The sequence below is a fragment of the Neodiprion virginianus genome, chromosome 1 (assembly GCF_021901495.1).
Source record: "Neodiprion virginianus isolate iyNeoVirg1 chromosome 1, iyNeoVirg1.1, whole genome shotgun sequence".
Lineage (NCBI taxonomy): Eukaryota > Metazoa > Arthropoda > Insecta > Hymenoptera > Diprionidae > Neodiprion > Neodiprion virginianus.
This window is the reverse complement of record NC_060877.1, coordinates 12,577,589-12,595,062: the sequence shown is the minus strand read 5'-3', so window position 1 is coordinate 12,595,062 and position 17,474 is coordinate 12,577,589. Positions and strand designations below refer to the sequence as shown.

General features: G+C 36.7%; 1 protein-coding gene across 3 annotated transcripts in view; it reads left to right on the top strand.

Moving 5' to 3' along the window:
* Window positions 1–17,474, top strand: part of LOC124299087 (retinal-specific phospholipid-transporting ATPase ABCA4) — a 57,915-nt gene that overhangs the window by 29,290 nt on the left and 11,151 nt on the right. For 2 of the 3 annotated variants that reach the window (XM_046752012.1, XM_046752023.1), the window contains exons 14-35: window positions 1,159–1,341; window positions 1,427–1,632; window positions 1,980–2,173; window positions 4,308–4,813; window positions 5,304–5,702; window positions 5,782–6,441; window positions 7,533–7,742; window positions 8,106–8,191; window positions 8,283–8,487; window positions 9,252–9,430; window positions 9,544–9,754; window positions 9,842–10,218; window positions 10,294–10,424; window positions 10,528–10,850; window positions 10,934–11,138; window positions 11,229–11,369; window positions 11,461–12,277; window positions 12,479–12,599; window positions 12,846–13,036; window positions 13,170–13,308; window positions 13,386–13,593; window positions 17,103–17,246. In XM_046752012.1, coding sequence (XP_046607968.1) covers window positions 1,159–1,341; window positions 1,427–1,632; window positions 1,980–2,173; window positions 4,308–4,813; window positions 5,304–5,702; window positions 5,782–6,441; window positions 7,533–7,742; window positions 8,106–8,191; window positions 8,283–8,487; window positions 9,252–9,430; window positions 9,544–9,754; window positions 9,842–10,218; window positions 10,294–10,424; window positions 10,528–10,850; window positions 10,934–11,138; window positions 11,229–11,369; window positions 11,461–12,277; window positions 12,479–12,599; window positions 12,846–13,036; window positions 13,170–13,308; window positions 13,386–13,593; window positions 17,103–17,246 — 5,836 coding nt within the window. The remainder of the gene's footprint in view (window positions 1–1,158; window positions 1,342–1,426; window positions 1,633–1,979; window positions 2,174–4,307; window positions 4,814–5,303; window positions 5,703–5,781; window positions 6,442–7,532; window positions 7,743–8,105; window positions 8,192–8,282; window positions 8,488–9,251; window positions 9,431–9,543; window positions 9,755–9,841; window positions 10,219–10,293; window positions 10,425–10,527; window positions 10,851–10,933; window positions 11,139–11,228; window positions 11,370–11,460; window positions 12,278–12,478; window positions 12,600–12,845; window positions 13,037–13,169; window positions 13,309–13,385; window positions 13,594–17,102; window positions 17,247–17,474) is intronic. The other variant, XM_046752031.1, reaches the window with a different exon arrangement.

The following is a 17,474-nucleotide window of genomic DNA, read 5'->3' as shown; positions in this document are numbered from 1 at the left end:
CAACGTTCAGAGTTAGTTAATAAGATTTGCCATACCGCGTCGGAGCGCCGTCGTTGCGGTTTCCATGTTGTGTTATTATTGTTTTCACGTTGTGCAAAGCGATTCCACACGTTTTTCTCGATTTCTCGCGATACTGATTCTGATACCCTGAAATGATCGAAAAAACTAAAAGAAAAAAAAAAACCAATTTCAACTATCAGCTTAGTCCTGTTGTATTGTGCATCTCTATCACATGTTCCCATCCCTCCACCTCCCCATTGCAAATTATGCAGCTTCTCTTGCTTTCCGTTTCTGCATTTCATTTTCGGACATAAATCCCGTTTTCCTCATCATCTTTCCTTCACTTCCACTGATTTTAGGCACTTCGGTATTCCCAGCCCTCTCATTTTTTTATACCATTCATCATATCTTGAGTTCCGTACTTTTACCTTCGCTTCTTGTGACTGCACTTCTTTATCCATTTCCTTTAAAGCTACCTTCTTCTCGTATGTTTATATCCACTCATTTATCTCCATATTCGCTTTCCTCAAAGATTTTTTGCTGCCCCAGTCCTATTTTGATACATTCTTATCCTAGCGAGTTTCTTTACCTTGTTCAAACATGCTCTGGCTATCTTGTAACTCCCGACTGATATCAGCTCCATCTCACAATCAAATACCATTCCTTTTCTTTTTGCTCTTGTCCTTGTGGAGAATTTACGCCACAATTTTTCCAAATTTTCCGCTTGTCATTTCTAACTTATCCTTTACAGAAGTTTCAGAGTATTTCAGAATAATGCACGCATTACGTGTAAGACTTCTTGTTTTCGGTGATCGGTCTTGCGGTATTGTGGTTATATACTTATTTATTAACAATCAAGCCGAGATAAACCCTTATACCCCTGGGTACACATACATCGTTATAGTCACAAACATATGTAGAGTAGAAAAGAATAGAACGAATTTTCATTGCACAGGGGTGGTAACCCCAGAGTACAAAGGAAAGAGGTAACACATAAAAAGAGCACGGATCGTACGAGAGTATACGTACATCTCGTTACAATACTTAGCACTTTTTTTTATTATAATCAATCACCGCCCTTTATCGCTTGTTGAAGTCATTGTTTGCTTCTTTGAATTTCGGTTTTGTAATATTCATATTAAACCTCTTTTTGTTTAGCTTTCCGCAATCAATGAGTACAAAACTCACGAAACAGACTGGCCTTGTTTAAAAAAACAAAGCGTTGGTGAAATTCTAGACGTTCGCAATGGAACTCGTAAGATTATCAGAGAAATTGAGAGAATAGCTTGTAACCCTGGGTTTTTCATCAATGAATGGAAACAGTTGTTTGATATACACACCGTAAGTATTAACATTCCTATCAGTGTCTAACTTTCAAAGAAACTTCAAAATGTACTTACCCTTGTCCTATCACTCTGTTCTTCAGAACGGAGATCGTAATTATGAGACATCGTTCGATTGGACTGGAGGTTACAAAAAATTCAGACGCCTTGTTGCAAATCTTACCAAGCTATCCTGGGAATCGAGCATTATTATAGGCGAACCAAAAATCTCTTTCAATGATGTCCAAAACGTTTTCAAACATGCCATAAGATTCGTTAAAAGTAAATTTACGGACTTGACCGATTGGAAGTGAGTTTACCCTTAATTATTATTTAAATACACGTCTAGCATGTCAAGTCGATTCTGATTACCCAGGTTGAAACGATAACTGTGCGTGACCTACTGCATGTAATTGTTTTTCTTTTGTGCCGTTTGAGTGATATGTGATTTAGAAAAATATTTAATTATAATACCATTGTGCTGGGTATACCAGTTTTTCTAATTTTATTGTACTCTCCTAATTTCGTTTTTAATGATTATGATTTTTTATAAAACAATACAAATTCGTAAGCTTCCTTAATCGAATCTGACTGTCCGATAAGCTCACGATATTAATTGTAACAACATTTTTGATTTTAACGTTTATATACCTGCAGTAACGTTGTAACGAGCCTCGATAACAAATTAAACGACCTAGTGAGTAGAAACAATTACTCAACTTGGTCAACCGATGAAATTCAGAATACGAAACATGATGTGGATATTCTAACCAGGTTCAGTGTTCTTGCCAAATATGGAAGTCATGTAATTTATCAAATTCTGACCGTTGCGTCGGATATTCTAAACAAAGGTTCGTATGATGTGTTCATTTATAATTTATTTCTCCCACAGTTTGAGACGATTTTTTATTTTTTTGTACACGCACGAAGGCCAATTTTGGCTGTAGAAAGAATGAATCGAATATTAGGATTTTGCCTTAGTAGAAATGGTACGAACGTTTATTGAAGTACTGCAACTGGATCCAGCGGCGGATTCATGCTGGGTTCAAGGGGCGGAAACCTGGTAGGGGGTTTGGTTAGCGAAGTCCCAAAAAATACAATAAAAAATAATTCATGATGAAAAAATAATAATTGGGATTTCATTTACCACACTAATATAATTTTATATTTTATTTATCAGACAGAACTATACCATGTCACGAATTTCAATCAAAACACTTTTTCTTTGGTTACGTGAACGATCATATATCACGTTGCCCTCATTAATGTTATAGCATCATTGCTTCTTCATTAGAATGGAATCACGTGTTCAAAAGTAGTGTATGTAGCACACAAAAAATGTACATCACCTTCGTAGAAATATCAGTGGGAAAATTAGAAATCTTATCACTTTTACTGGAATGTTGACTTACGATTTTACCTTTCAAATTTTAATCATTAAATTCTTATTTTTATGGAAGTATCACTGAGAAAATAATATCACTTTCTCAAAGAAAGTCTTTCTTTTATCGAATGCGGTTGACCTGATTAAGACTGTATTAAAATGATAATGAATCTGAGTCAAACTTTTTGTCCCTTGTACGTCGATATTCTCATTTCCTACCATTGAAGACGCTAAGTTCTTCGATAACAATTCATCAAAATTCGCTTGCTCCTGGTATTCTTTATTTTTATTTGGTGACAGATATCCGGACTCCGAAGCTGTTGTGGAGAATGGTTTAAAATTTATCACTTCTGTTAATTGATTCAGTCTCCTGGATTTATTACTGATCGAATCCTCGATGTAGTCTTCTGCAACACGATCATACTTCCAGCCACCTTACCGCTTAATGGCTAATAAGTCTGCACCAACATCGACAAGTACCGTCGCTGATGTTCGGTGAAAAGTATGCTCAGTGTAAGCTTTTGCTTCTGGCAAATTTAAATTGGGTTGATAAGTGCATTTTCCTGACCGATGGTTCATTGACGCGATTGATCATAAGTCTTGTGGTCACAGATCCAAGGTCGGCAACTTGATTTCACTGAGGGTGTGGAATTAGTGAGGATATAGGGGGGGTGGTTGGCTTTTTTTTGGATTTTCATGATTTTGTCTTATTCGCTCCAACAGTTGGAAAGTAGTACCTACGGCGCATGTTATTTTTTTTTTACAATAAATTCATTTCAGATCAGGTGCAGATCAATTAGTTAGCAAGTTCATTGTGAATTTCAAGAACAGCTATGCTTTCTAATCGCTGCTGTGACGTAAATACGCTCGTGCGTATTCGCCATGGGCATTCTAGTTGTGAGTAATCTAGCATAGGAAGGAATTTTTACAAGAAAAATGCCTCACCTCACGAATATTTATAGCTTGGAGCTTCGTGCAGGAAGTTATCCATTTCCTCAGAAGCCGAAATTTGGGACTTCTCACTTTGAAATCCAAGCCTCTTGTTTTTTATTTTACAAAAAGAAGCAGTTCCATGTATTTAGTTATATCGATGCCTTTATTAACGTCGATTGTGGTTCTTAGCATTGAATAGATAGACCACAAGGTCAAAGGTGTTAAATGTTTGGACGAATTTTCAAAATAGATTTGAAACACAGGTTCGCTGAACAAAGGCATGCCCTGTTTTTTTGCCAGGCTAAAAGGTTACCATAAGCGGCGGTATGTTTATTCTTTGATTTTTTGAGTAGCGCAGAATCGTCAATTGCTTAGCTGATGCCAGAATATGTGGCAGTACGAACTCCTCGTCATGCTAAGATTTGTCACTTGTCATTATTTTCTGCAAAAACTTCACGCGTCACGTTACACAATTCTCAAAATTCGAGAAAAGACTTTTAGGGAGTAAAGAGTTTTAGGGAGCAAAGACTTTCAAGAAGACGAAATGAGACATTGGTCCGTCAAAACAGAGAGAAAAATGGGCGTTTTCGTGCATGTACAGAAAAAATACTGTTTCAGCATTATGTCTCAAAAAACCCGTGATATAATGTGTCAATAATATTTTTTAGGACCACAGACAGATGCTTTCTCTATACTTGGATTCACCGATAAGAGTCCCATTAAAATTGCATACTCACATCTCCCGGATCTCACAGCGACCTTTATCACCGGTCTTTCTAGTTCATCCATAATGAAGAAAATTTCGTCAATTTCAAAAAATCCGTATGGTGGTCCAACTTGTGCAGATGTGTTTCATTGGTTTGCCGAGTTTAGGCAAGAGATTTCTCCGGAGGACTATACCAGACTGAAAAATGGCACTTGTGATTTGGATCCAATAAACTTCAATGCATTTACCGATCTTCTTGTGAACGACGCAATAGTCCGCACAATGCCAGTAAAGGACTACCCACTCTACGCTGGAAGGACCATCCTCAGAATGTATGAATTTGGTAGAGCCATAAAAAATACCGTAACTAATGGGTTGAAGATCAAGTCACCGTTTACTTCAGAGTACTGGGATGCCGTTGGTAAAAAATTAACGCATGACCTAAAAGCACATCGTACTCCCCAGCAGGTGAGTTGAAAAAAGTATGTTGTTCCAACACCTCCTCGGAAAGTTCGATTTTTGAAGCCTGTGGAGCGTGCTTAAGGTGCGCCATTTCCAAAAAGTGTGCTACCACGACTTTGGCGCATGCCTATACCTGTAGTGCTCGATTTATAGTGTAGTGCACACTAGGGCTTTTTGGCGCATGCGCAATCCCGACTAAATCAATTTCATAGATTCTGTCATTGAATATAAATTACCTAACGCCAATTTTTCGGACTGTCAGTGGTACTTGAGTTGTTTCTTCAATCGAACTTTCCTTCACAGATATTGGGAAAAATAGCGTGTGTCACATGCGTGAATGGGCGATGTCTGACTCTTATGATTACAATCTTCACACTCATCGGAAATCGCAAACTTTTCGTACTTGTAACACAATACACTATTCTCATATATAGTGTTGATTAATTTGGGTTTCTACTCGCATAACTTTATCACTAATATAAATATCTTTGTCCAGATTAGATATGTTGACTCTGCGGATACCCTTCATGTTGCTGTAGAGTTTTTTGCCGAACTATTGAGACACGTTGCGGGATCACTCCAGAAGATCGGAATTAAGAAAGTGCCAAGTGGTAAATTCTACCTTTGGGATTTGGTGGAAGATGGCGATGTTCGCCAATTGTTGAAAATTCTTGAAGCACATCCCTCAGAATCGATCTCACTTGTTGCAACTATTGCTAGGTTCGACCCAACGCTTGCTCACCCAATGTTGATTCGTGATCTACAACATAACATGTGCGATCGACACTTTGGTACAGGATTCTGGAATAATACTGAGAAAATTAATTTTTTGAAAAGAGTGTGTTCGTTTGACCCGCACCAACTGCTGAGAAGTGCAACAAGCCAAGAATTATATGTAATATATTTGTATTGCCGTTTTACTTTGAAATTTGGATAGTCAGGAAAATGCATAATCACATAAATATTTCTTTCAGGATTTAATGTATGGTCCCCGTTCTAAAGTACAAAGAGAATTATCACTCTCGGAATATTTAGCCGATGCGGTCGAAGCTTTTTCAAATTTATCGAAATCGCAGCCAGATCTTACTTTCAAATCGAATATATTTAATATTACGATATGGAAGGGCCTTGACAATGATACCTGGTCGATAATCCAAGACACGGAACGATCTTGGTTGCATTATTATTTCGACAAGATGAACATTGAAAAACTCAGTAATGATAGGCACGACTCTATTTCGGATGATTACAAAATTCCTCAAATTGCTCAAAATCTAAATGACTTTGACTACATAATTCAGAGTTTAAGCCTGTCATTTGATTTATTATTCGGAGGAGATGTATGGTCAAAGTTACGTGCTGTTTACGAGAGTAAACCTGTGATGAAAGTGACATTGTCGATGGCTGAGGATATGCCTAACTTGATGTTATCGGTCGTGCACACATTCTTCAATAAGGAAATACAAACTTCCGATGTTACCGCACTGGTGATGGGGAAAGTAAAATTTTGTGAAGTCAACAAGTACTTGATAGAGCCAAAGTATATGCGGAGAAAGGGACTTCTTGGTAGCTTTTCTCATTTATGTCAGCAACTTCGTAACTATGATGCAAGGGACATTATTCCAATTGATGCTGTAAGTTATTGAGACACTCAATTTTGCAATGATAATTACGTTTGCTATGAAATAAAACAGAATCATCCCAGACAAGCTGTTCGAAATACTTTAAAACAAAATCTAGAATATAACGTGGATATAACATTTTTTTGAGAAGCCAAATATACAACATTTCTAAACATTTACTCTTTCAATCAAGGTTTAGTAAGATGAATCATGCAATATTATATGACACGTCCTCGCACTTAATCTTCAAATGAACTGTCTTATAACAATTTAAACCTTGGAAAAAATGAGCTTCTTAGAATTGAAACTCCAATTTAAAAAATCGTGGACCAAATCCAAGAGATCGAGGATCAAACCCTGGTCGAGTTAGCGTGGAATGCCCCATATGTATTCTAGCATGGATGATGTCATACTGTGCCTTTTTTCAACCTGTTGTATCTGTTTCAACTTTGTTTTAGATAAAAAAAGAAAAAATATATCTAAATTAGTTTTCTCTCAATAACTAAAATATCAAATGAAAAAGTCTGACGAAACTTGCCCAATAGTATAATATCAAATGTCACATTATTAGATCCAACTCGAAAAAATTCAGCCCTGGGTTGCGAACAATCTGAAGAAAATCACGCTACCCAAAACCCCTCAGTTCCAAAGAGAAGGCATTTGTTGAATGGTCCCTTATTACCTATTTATACAGATCATGAGGTTTTTATTTTTAGGGAAATCCATTTTTAACTGGAATTACGTGTATTATATTGAATGCCAAAACCGTTTCGAGTAATGGTTGGGACGTTACAAAATGGTAAAACAACATCTTCCAAACAGTCAGTGTTAATTTATGTGCAAATTATGGGATATGCACCTTCAAATTTTCCCAACTGTTCCACATCCCTGAGGAACAGATTTCACGTAATATCTGTAAGATTCATACCGAATTGAAAAGAAGTACATAAAAAGAGTAATAGTCCAAATTTTTTTGGGCAAGCGGAGGGGGCAGCAGCTTGTCGCTTGAAATCAGATGTTCTGTCATATTTTACTGCTAAGTAGCTAGTAGAACAATATAAAACAGTCGATTATTTTTAATATTTTTATTGATCAAATTTCAGAGCATCCCAACTTCTTTATTCTTCAATCGCAACGAATCAAACCTGACCTTCGCAAGATCTGAGACCCTTATACTGAACCATATAAAACAACTGCAATCGCTGATTATTAAAACAATGGCTGAAGGATTTAAAGATTTCAGGTTACCGGCCTACTGGACATCATTTATGGCTGGGAACTTTAAGGATTTTTTGACTGAATATGAATCGATGGTAATGAAATTTCAAATGTTCTCAGTTGAATTTCATTTCCAAGTTGCACGATATAGTCAAACTGATATATCTTTTCATCAGTTTACGTTTTCAAAATTTTTCTTTCAATTGATTGAACTTTCCCATACAATTGCTGAAACAGGATAAGGTTTGGCAAAAAATATCAGCACCTAATTTTCAAACTTTCCGATAGATAGCACTTGTGATTGAGAATATTCCTATTATAATAATAAAAGTAATATCATCCAATCCAATGAAGTTGAATGTATCGTCAACATTAGACATGAATAAGTCATCGCATTTAATATGAAAAATGTTTTTTTCCATAATGTTTCGACGCTTGCTACTCTTGCACTATTCCAGGACCCACAAAGCCTGGTTAACATGACTGCCCGTCAAATATCAGCGTTCCTTGAAAGCATGTTAGAAATTGAACTAGGTCCCGCTGGGTGAGTTCTAGTGACGTTTCGTATCGGTATGAATTGCAAGTTTGATGTAAGCCTCGTGTCGTTTAACTACCATATACACTATACGTTTCAGCCGTTGTTCTTGGTGTGGTAGCGCAACAAATTTGTTACATACTTTGAATACACAATTATCGCAACACGAAACTTATGCAACACTTATTTGCTTGGCCGAGGAATTGGATTTCGCGAAAATGCGTGTCATTTTGTTTGACAAACTAAACTGGAAAGGAATATTGAACAAGGTAAACCAAATCCAAACCAAGGGGATATTAAACAAGGTAAACCAATTCACACACACTAATTATATGAAAAGTCAAAATTTTGTTACGCATGGCTGAAAAATATACGTGCAAATCGAATGGGATGTCTGGTTAAAACTAACATCCTTCTGCGGTTTCTGGACACTTATTTTAAAACTGCGATTAATTTAAAACATTTGAAATAAAGATGAATCCAAAAATTTCGATTTTCACTATATATGTATAAAGTGCATAAAAAGAGAGGAAAATAATGCCCACGCGGAACACTCGCCACAAATATGAATTCAGCCCTTATGTATATTCACAATTTTGTCCATTATCCACCACCAAGTGTCCGTCCTTGAGTGCCGAATCTGTTACCTACGCCTCGGACTTTTTGTCTGGGACAGAAGAAAATGTGCACATGATAATTTGTAGTATTTTTATAATACGTACACAAGAGTTGATGATATAAAAGTAACGTCAATTGTATAAATTAATTTCTTTTCTACAAAATCGATGATATCTCCGATAATGATCCATGTGAACCCTTATTCAAATTCTGCTATAAGATGTAGAGCATGCAGACGTTTGGACCTCTTATAGAGCTCCAGTGTACGTCATTTTGGTTGGAATTGATGTCTAATAGAGGTATTGCATGTCTATCATGAATGTCCTAGGCATGTTCAATAGAGATGGATGTTCCGTATTGGTGCATTCTACTTTTCTTCTGAATCCCCATGCACGTTATACATGTCTTTAGTAATACAGTGTACATTATAAATATCGTACTTGAAATTCAGGGTATCAGACTTGATGATGTTACGGAGACTAGTTCAGTCCCAGCTTTTTCGGCGGAGTTGAACAATACGTTACACTACTTAGCAGAAATAGCGTTCAGATTTTCCAAGGTGAATAATTCGGTGATGTATTCTTGCGTTAACCACAAATTTGACGGTTCCCGTGTCTCAAAACCAACAACGTAAGTTCTTTTGTTCGAAACATTATCATATGTCATTGTCACATAAGTGATTCTAAAAACACTCATGCTTCGTTTAAAGAGCTTTCTCTAACAGTTGAACGATCATTTTGCAGATATGTCAATGTGTTCCGTATATTGTTGACTTTAATATATGAGAATGTATACCTTTTGGATACTGCTTATACTCATAAGAAATTATCAGAATTAGGAAAAATGGCGGAAAACACCACGCTAATCTGGTTACCAGTAGTTGATACCGTACTAGAATCACATGTTAACGAAGTGGACGAATTACTACACGGTGCTTTAATCAATGTGAATATGGTAATAATTATAATAATACTATCCTATATATAGCTTGACTTATTGTCAAGGTATACGTTCTAATGAATCGTGTATTTAATTTTTCAGCTGACGACAGATATTGTTCATAACGAAACAAAGTTGTACGAAATTCTTGTTTCCAAACAAGCAAAATATTTTCTACAATACTCAAATACTTCTTTCGACATTCCATCCACTAGCGATGTTTCTCAACAACTAGCCAAAAGTTTAGATTCAGGAAAAATACAAGCAAAAATAACTATATGGCGATATGAAGCTACAACGCAATTATATTGGCTTAAGGATATACTGAAAAACTTGGAAATGATTGCTGCCGAAGCCGGGCATCTGTTGGATGTTGCCAGTGGAATGGATTTCAGCAAAGATTTGTCGCAAGCTTCCGACTCACTTGAAGAAGTCATTCAATTGCTGAGAGAAGAAACAATCGATAAATTTTTTGATGGGTGCGTCAAAATATTATGGAGTAACTTATTTTCACTTGCTTGTTTCATCATTTTTTTTTTTTTTCTCGTCAATAGTTTCAACGAACTTCTGGACCACACGGAACCATTCATTTCCGATCCGATAGTCAAAGATGACTTGCGTACTGTGTTGAGCATGCTGGAATCCATGGAAATATTCAAAAATCTCGGACTACTCAATACAAAATGTAGGCGTATCTTTGAGATTTAAAAATCTGAATGCTGTTACTTTGTCTCACACCTGAATATATAATTACCATTCTGAGTGACATTTCGTTTTCTGCTGTTCAGATGCTATCAAAGAAATGTTCCCCAACTGGCCCAATCTGCGATCATACCTAACAAAAACCTTGGCATTACCCGGTGATGTGACTAAGGCATTGAGCGGAGGAAAAGTAAACATGCTGTCTGTATACTCAAAGGAACGTCAAGCCGTTAGCTTGACGGACACAATTTGTTCACCGGAAAAACTTGGAGAAATAATAGAGTTCAAGGGCGATGAGACCATGATAGAAGAAATCAGCGCCTCTTTATGTCAACTCAGCAGTGAACAGATCCAATCTATAACTATTAGTTTAATCAAAAAGCTGAAATTTGGGACCCTTTTCAAAGATGTGAGTTGAATGTGATACAGATGTTCAGATTGTTGGCATGGTTGCATTAATGATTTAATGATTTTCGTGTACTGAATTTCTAGGTTATGAGTGCCAGTGTAAAAAATATTTTATCGAACGCAAATTTGAATGAAAAAGAAGGAGTTGAAATCATAAATAACTTGGGGTTCGCCGCCAAGTTGGTACCGCTTCTGAAGGATGCTGTCACTAACATGTCTGACCAATTTTCAGCCGACTATTTGGTTGCTAATGAAACAGAATCTTTTTCACCTGGCGAAAAAATAAGTTGTAAGAAACAAAAATTTACGGCATGTATATATATGTGTGTAATATGTATCTACAGTCACAATTAATTCTTAACACTTTTTTTCACATTAGTTGGAAAGTTTCTGGCCGATACTGGTGAAATGTTGTGTGGTCAACCAGTTGTCGAGGACACCGGTAGATTTTACAAAGTGATATCTAATATCCGCGAAAATGGGCAAGAATTCAATGAGGACGAATTAACTTCACTTCCAAGTAAGTTGTTATCTCAATAAAATCCCGTTTAGGGATGTGATAAAAAATTTGATATGGAATTCTGACAGTAATCGAAAACCTTTCATTGCAGATGATTTCTGTAGGGATACTTATAAGGAAATATCAAGAATAGGTGCTGGAAAAATTGTATGGTCGTACGTAAAGCCTTTGTTACGTGGACGTATATTGTACACGCCGCAAACGAAGATTATCGACAGTGTTATGAAGGAAGTTAATTCGACTTTTTTCTACATTGAAAATTTTGGTATCTTGATTGATAGTTTTGCAAAGAGTATGAGCGCTCTCGCCAATCTGACAGAATTGGGAGACGATTTGACAGATTTAAACCAGATCCTGGCATCAGATTTGATGAAAATAGCGGTAAAATCGCTCAGTGGTCCTTCTCTTGCTACTGATTTAGCGAACTTTGACCTTGGAAAGTTAGCTTGGAGGATGAAGAATTCACATAAATTAGTAGAAATTGTACAAATGCTGAACAGACTAATGGACTGCGTTTTGACCGATCGTGTGATCGGGTTTGCGAGCGAAAAGGAGTTGGAAGAAGAAGCTGGTAGACTCATCAAAACCAATGACTTTCTGGCCGGTGTGGTTTTTATGGATGAAAGTCCCGTAAGAATAAAGCGATCTTATGTGGAAGAACTGCCGGAAAACATAACTTACAAAATTCGTATGGATGTTGACTCTGTACCCTCAACTTCGAGGTTGAAGAATCAATTTTGGACTCCAGGACCGGACAGCAGTTTTATCGAAAATTTGCGCTACCTAAGAGGTTTCATCCAATTGCAAGACTCGATCGATCGTGCACTCATAAAAGCCAAAACACAGACTAAACTCGAATGGCAAACAGTCTCTCAGCAGATGCCGTATCCATGCTGGAAGTTCTTCACGTGAGTTTTGCCTTTACACATCGTGCGGCATCTATTGCTTGCATGAAACGTTACCTAGCTTAAGTTGAAACGCAGTTTCACAAATATCGAAAAAAGTAAGTCTTGCACTTTACCACGGTGATGGTATTCTGGTAAAAATTGGTATAACATATTCGAGAAATAAAAAAGGTTTGTCTGTAACGGTTTTCACTAAACCATTAGGTTCCAATCATCGTTGTACGAATCTCAAGGACTCCAGGTTTGTTTCTTCTTTGCATTGATGGTGTGCGTAGGGGCAGCTGTAAGGCACATCGTATGGGAGCGAGAGTCACAAAACGCGATGGTAATTTTCTCAAAAGAATAATAAGCAGAAAAAATACTCCAACTACTTGTCCCTTGTACGAATGAAGGCTTCTGTTGAATATATTCAGACTGCTGAAGATGCATAATGGTGGTCACTAACCCATCTCTTCCTCATCCCGCACAAGCTAATCGCTTATGGGGATGTACCCGAAAGGATGTAGCTGGTTTAATTGTAATAATTATTATTATTATCATTACGTGTAAAATATTTTTTTATTATTTTCAGGTCATGAGCGTAATGGGTTTGAAGCCGTGGCGTAATACCTTTGCATGGTTCATAACATCGATGATTGAACTTAGCATAGTAGCGATATGCATTCATATAATATTAATTACCGGTAAAATTTTACCACATTCCGATCCTGTTTTGGTACTATTTCTACTCCTTGATTATGTCTTCGCATCTGTAACTTTCTGGTGAGTTACTGCATCAAAGTCATTCCATAGTAATAATGCTGTGAATATAAACAGAACTGATTATGAATATATGTATAGATATTTACATACATAAGTGTATTGTAGATAAAACGGATACTTTTACTTGTTACAGTTACATGATCTCAACAATGTTCAGCTCAGCCAGTTTGGCAGCTGTTACTACAGTAGTAATGTTCTTGCTTACGTACATGCCTTACATTATCGTGATTGCCATGGAGGCTAGTGTGAAACTTACTCTCAAATTACTATTGGTATGTTCACTATTTCGAAGAGACACAAAATAAGGATGCAATCTGTGCCGTACTTATTAACATTTCGAATTTTTCAGTGTTTGAGCATGTCCACGAGTTTCTGTTACGGATGTCTTTTTGCGGTTAGATTGGAAGTGCAGGGTATTGGTTTAACTTGGGATGCTGTCTGGAAAGAAACGAGCCCTGGAGATTCTATGTCTCTGGGGTTAGTATTGCTGACAATCGCCTTTGACGGTTGTTTGTATGCGTTGATTGGCTACCTTGTCACCAAATACACGAATTCAGGTGGGAATCTTAGTTTACACTGACAATAAATTGCGATATTTGTTTTGTTTTCTTATCTAAAAACATTAAACCGCGGGAGTCTTCTATCGCATAGTGACATGTATTAGTTCTCATTCGACAACGATGCGTAATATTTGAAATGGTTTTATTTAAAATAGGAATATAAAGAGAAAAATGCCATTTCGAATTTCAAATCTCAAATAGATTTGAATATTTATTTTCTATTTTTCATTTGAAATGGATGAATTTATAGATTTATCCATTTATAAAACGCTCCGTCTTAAATAATATAGTACTTTTTTCAAAATTGTGTGGTAATAAATAGTTTAAAAATGCTACATCCTCATTTAATTTTTTCCACAAAAAGAATTTATATTTTGCAACCAACAAATTCTTTTGCTATCATAAAGTAGTGATTTGACAAATATCTAGACCATTTTGGACATAAAGACCAATCATATCTGCACGTAGCCTTATTCCACAGAGATGAGGGCGTTTTCAATAATAATCTGCAAATAAACTGTTATTGCAGTGCAATACACTTTCAACAGCTTCGACTGTAACGGAATCCAGCAAGAGTCATACAAAATGCAGTTTTCTGTAATTCAAACCCGTTAAAGTACAATACTTGTCTGCCACCATCTACCCCAATTACACGAATATTTTCGTACAGTGAAATTATGATGCATCTTATTCTACGGGAAACACGAAAATGGTAAAATATAATACGAAGAACTGCATTTTCGTGTCCGTAATAATTATGCATCTACAAAATATAGTAAACAGCAACAAACCAGATCTCAATTACCAGAAAAACGTATACAATAAAGGTTCAAGAAGTACAAGTGATACAAATCAAGTTGAATCTGAATTAAACACGTCCAATAATCTAGAAATGCAAGATTAAAAGCATTTAATTTCAACGGGAAATACCATATGGTTGTCAATGGCGAAGTAATCATATTATTCTACTTTATATGCAGTGAACAATAGACTGTGAAATGATATGATTTCAATGCTAATAAGTGGTTTATAGTTGAAATCCGCGTGTCCGAACATTTTTTCTAAAACCTGCTTGGAAAGTCAGATTTTATTTCACCGTCTCGTCATCTACAGAAAATATATAACACTGTTAGTGGCGGTGAGCTCTTGACACAGTATCTTACTACAAAATTGTAAAATGTGCGTTCTACAATTACTATTACATTTCTCTATGTGGTCCATATCGCAAGTACCTGCGTCCCACGTCCAACGTGAAGAAAAAAATGAATTTCAAAAAAACTATGACGCCTTAGAAGAAAGGTGAAGAGAAAAAAAGGAAGTTCTACTTTGAAGACGAGCATTCAGAACAGTTAGTGTCAGTACGCTAAGCAAACAGTCATCTGACAAAGGAGATCCTGCTCACCAAGTGAAGCACTAAGAGGTTCGTCATATTATCACAGACGCAGCCATTCGATAGCGAGCAGCGAGAATGGTCAAAAGAGAGAAAAAAGTCATATCCCGGAGGAAAATTCGTTACCTCAAACAAAATGCCAAGGGGGGAAGGACTTCGCTTTGAGGAGTGAGTCTCTTGAAAGTGCACGTGACAGCCAAAGAAAAAGAGCCACCAGTTACGGAAACATCCAGTCAACTTCACCCGAACGGCAACGTCACACCTTGATGGATCCAGTCGATATATGTAGCGACACCTCCCCAAGAGAGCAACTAGTATCATGTTGCCCCTCGCCCTAAAGAAGTGAACTGCAATGTTCACGAAACGTTGGCAAAAAACCGTTCTTAATAGTGGTCCCATCCCGGAAGCCAAGTCTTGATCAGATTCCAACCGCGGAAGTCTCAAATACCTTATTAAATTTTGAATTTCTAACCATGTGAATCTCAATATAAAATATTCAATGATTTGACTGCAATCGTGTATGATGACGTCACTATTGAGTTCGTTCGGGTGGATATTCGTAGCATGGACTTTGCAGCCACGAATCTTGATTATTGGATCGATAATAATTGAGTCTCCGTCTCTTTCTGACACATAAAATAAAAAGGGCAGAATATGCCTATTGGTATGATAAGTGTAGTCAGCCGCGCCGGTATTAGTGATCACGTATTAATATGCTATAATTGTAGGTGGCGCTAGGATACTGCCCAAATTTTATGGCAGTATAATATTTGTAAGGCCTGGTGACGCTGTTTGATCAGAAATGGTTACAGCTTATGGATGACGGTCTCATCAGCAATGAAACTTCGCTGTCTCTTTCTTAATTATTTACTTACTCAATAGTTGCGCCGACTTCCGGCCATACCTAAGACCACTTAAATTGAAATATGCCCTATAAAAGACATACTCTCGCCAATTACACTGGGAGTATAACGCGCATGATTTTGAGCATTGTATGTTGCAAACAAAAATCGGGGATGCCTATAAGCGTCTAATATATAATGTATATTTAGTCAAGTATCAGGAGCTTACGTCCCATGCACTCATACTCGAAAGTATCCAATATTGGATTTTCTATTTCTGTAAATATATCATACATGTAATCTACCTATATTCTATTGTTTTGAATAATCACCCTTGGTCTATGGATGATTATGACATGCTTTCTCATGTGGTTGGTCTTTTGGTGAATGGCATAACGAGTTGGATAGTTAGCCTTGTAATTAAAAAGGGGATAGTAAAACGAGCGTTTTTAATATAATCATATGAGAAATTATTTCAAATTATTTGTACAGTTAAAATATTTGTGCACTATCTTCTATTTTTGTGATTCAATAATTCACGTGAGTTTAACTTAACAAGGTAATATTCCATTAAATTTGGTTGACTTGATTCGAGAAAAAATGGTTTGGGGTTATTCAAAAAATGCGTTTTTTTTTGTAGATTTTGGAAATTATGTACAGATTTCAAAAGCAAATGAAGGAATAAAATATGTATTCTATTGCATAAAATACATGTTTGGTTTCTTTTACATATAAATCGTTTACAACTATCTGAGGTACGTCTGTGGTCTTGTTCGTGTATTAACGAGGTTCTAATCACAAATTCGGAATACAAATTTAATTGAAAATCATCACGACTTCTTCCACGTACCTAAATTTTACGAATGTCTGGAAAGTAGCCGCAAATACTTGTCACCATCAATATCAAATATTTTCACTCGTTCATTCAAGACTGTTCGATATAAACCGACAATTCAATTGCCGCCTTATTGCCTTGTCGTGATATTTAACAAGCGTCCAACTAACAATAAAATCTTGCAACACAGCACCCCACATTACGCTGCTGTTCGGTCGCCTAGTTCACAGCTGAGCGTTAAAACAAGCAAAAAATTACCAAAAGCGCAATTTTGGGAGATGCGAATGAGGACTGGTCTTCGATAATTTCAACCTGTTAGCACGATAGCAAAGAAGGAACGCACATTGAGTGTAATATATATCAGTCGCTTCAACCATGTCTGCTATTTTGATGCTTCAGAAGGCAGATATTTCGAATGAACCAATATCGAATATTTCAGGTAGAGGGTTTTATGGTTTGAGATCCATTAGCTTATGGTGGGCTGACACCCGTTCGTTCTATGGGCGACCCAGCTACCTCGCCTTCGAGAACCAGGTGTATTTCACTAACGATGCTGTTGAACTATCCGCAAGCACACATGAAGGTATCATTCTGTAATGCACGCGGCACGCTGCATGGCTTCTCGCCTTCATTTCACTTGAGTTTTGTGTCACATTGATTACGGTGATTCGTCACAAAGAAAGAAATTTTTATTTTTTGTGACTGCAGCTTCACGCTTTTACCATGATTCATTATATGTCTACTAATTTACGTCTCATACAATGCATACATATTCAGAAATTTTAATTTCAAATGTTCCATGTTTATACCT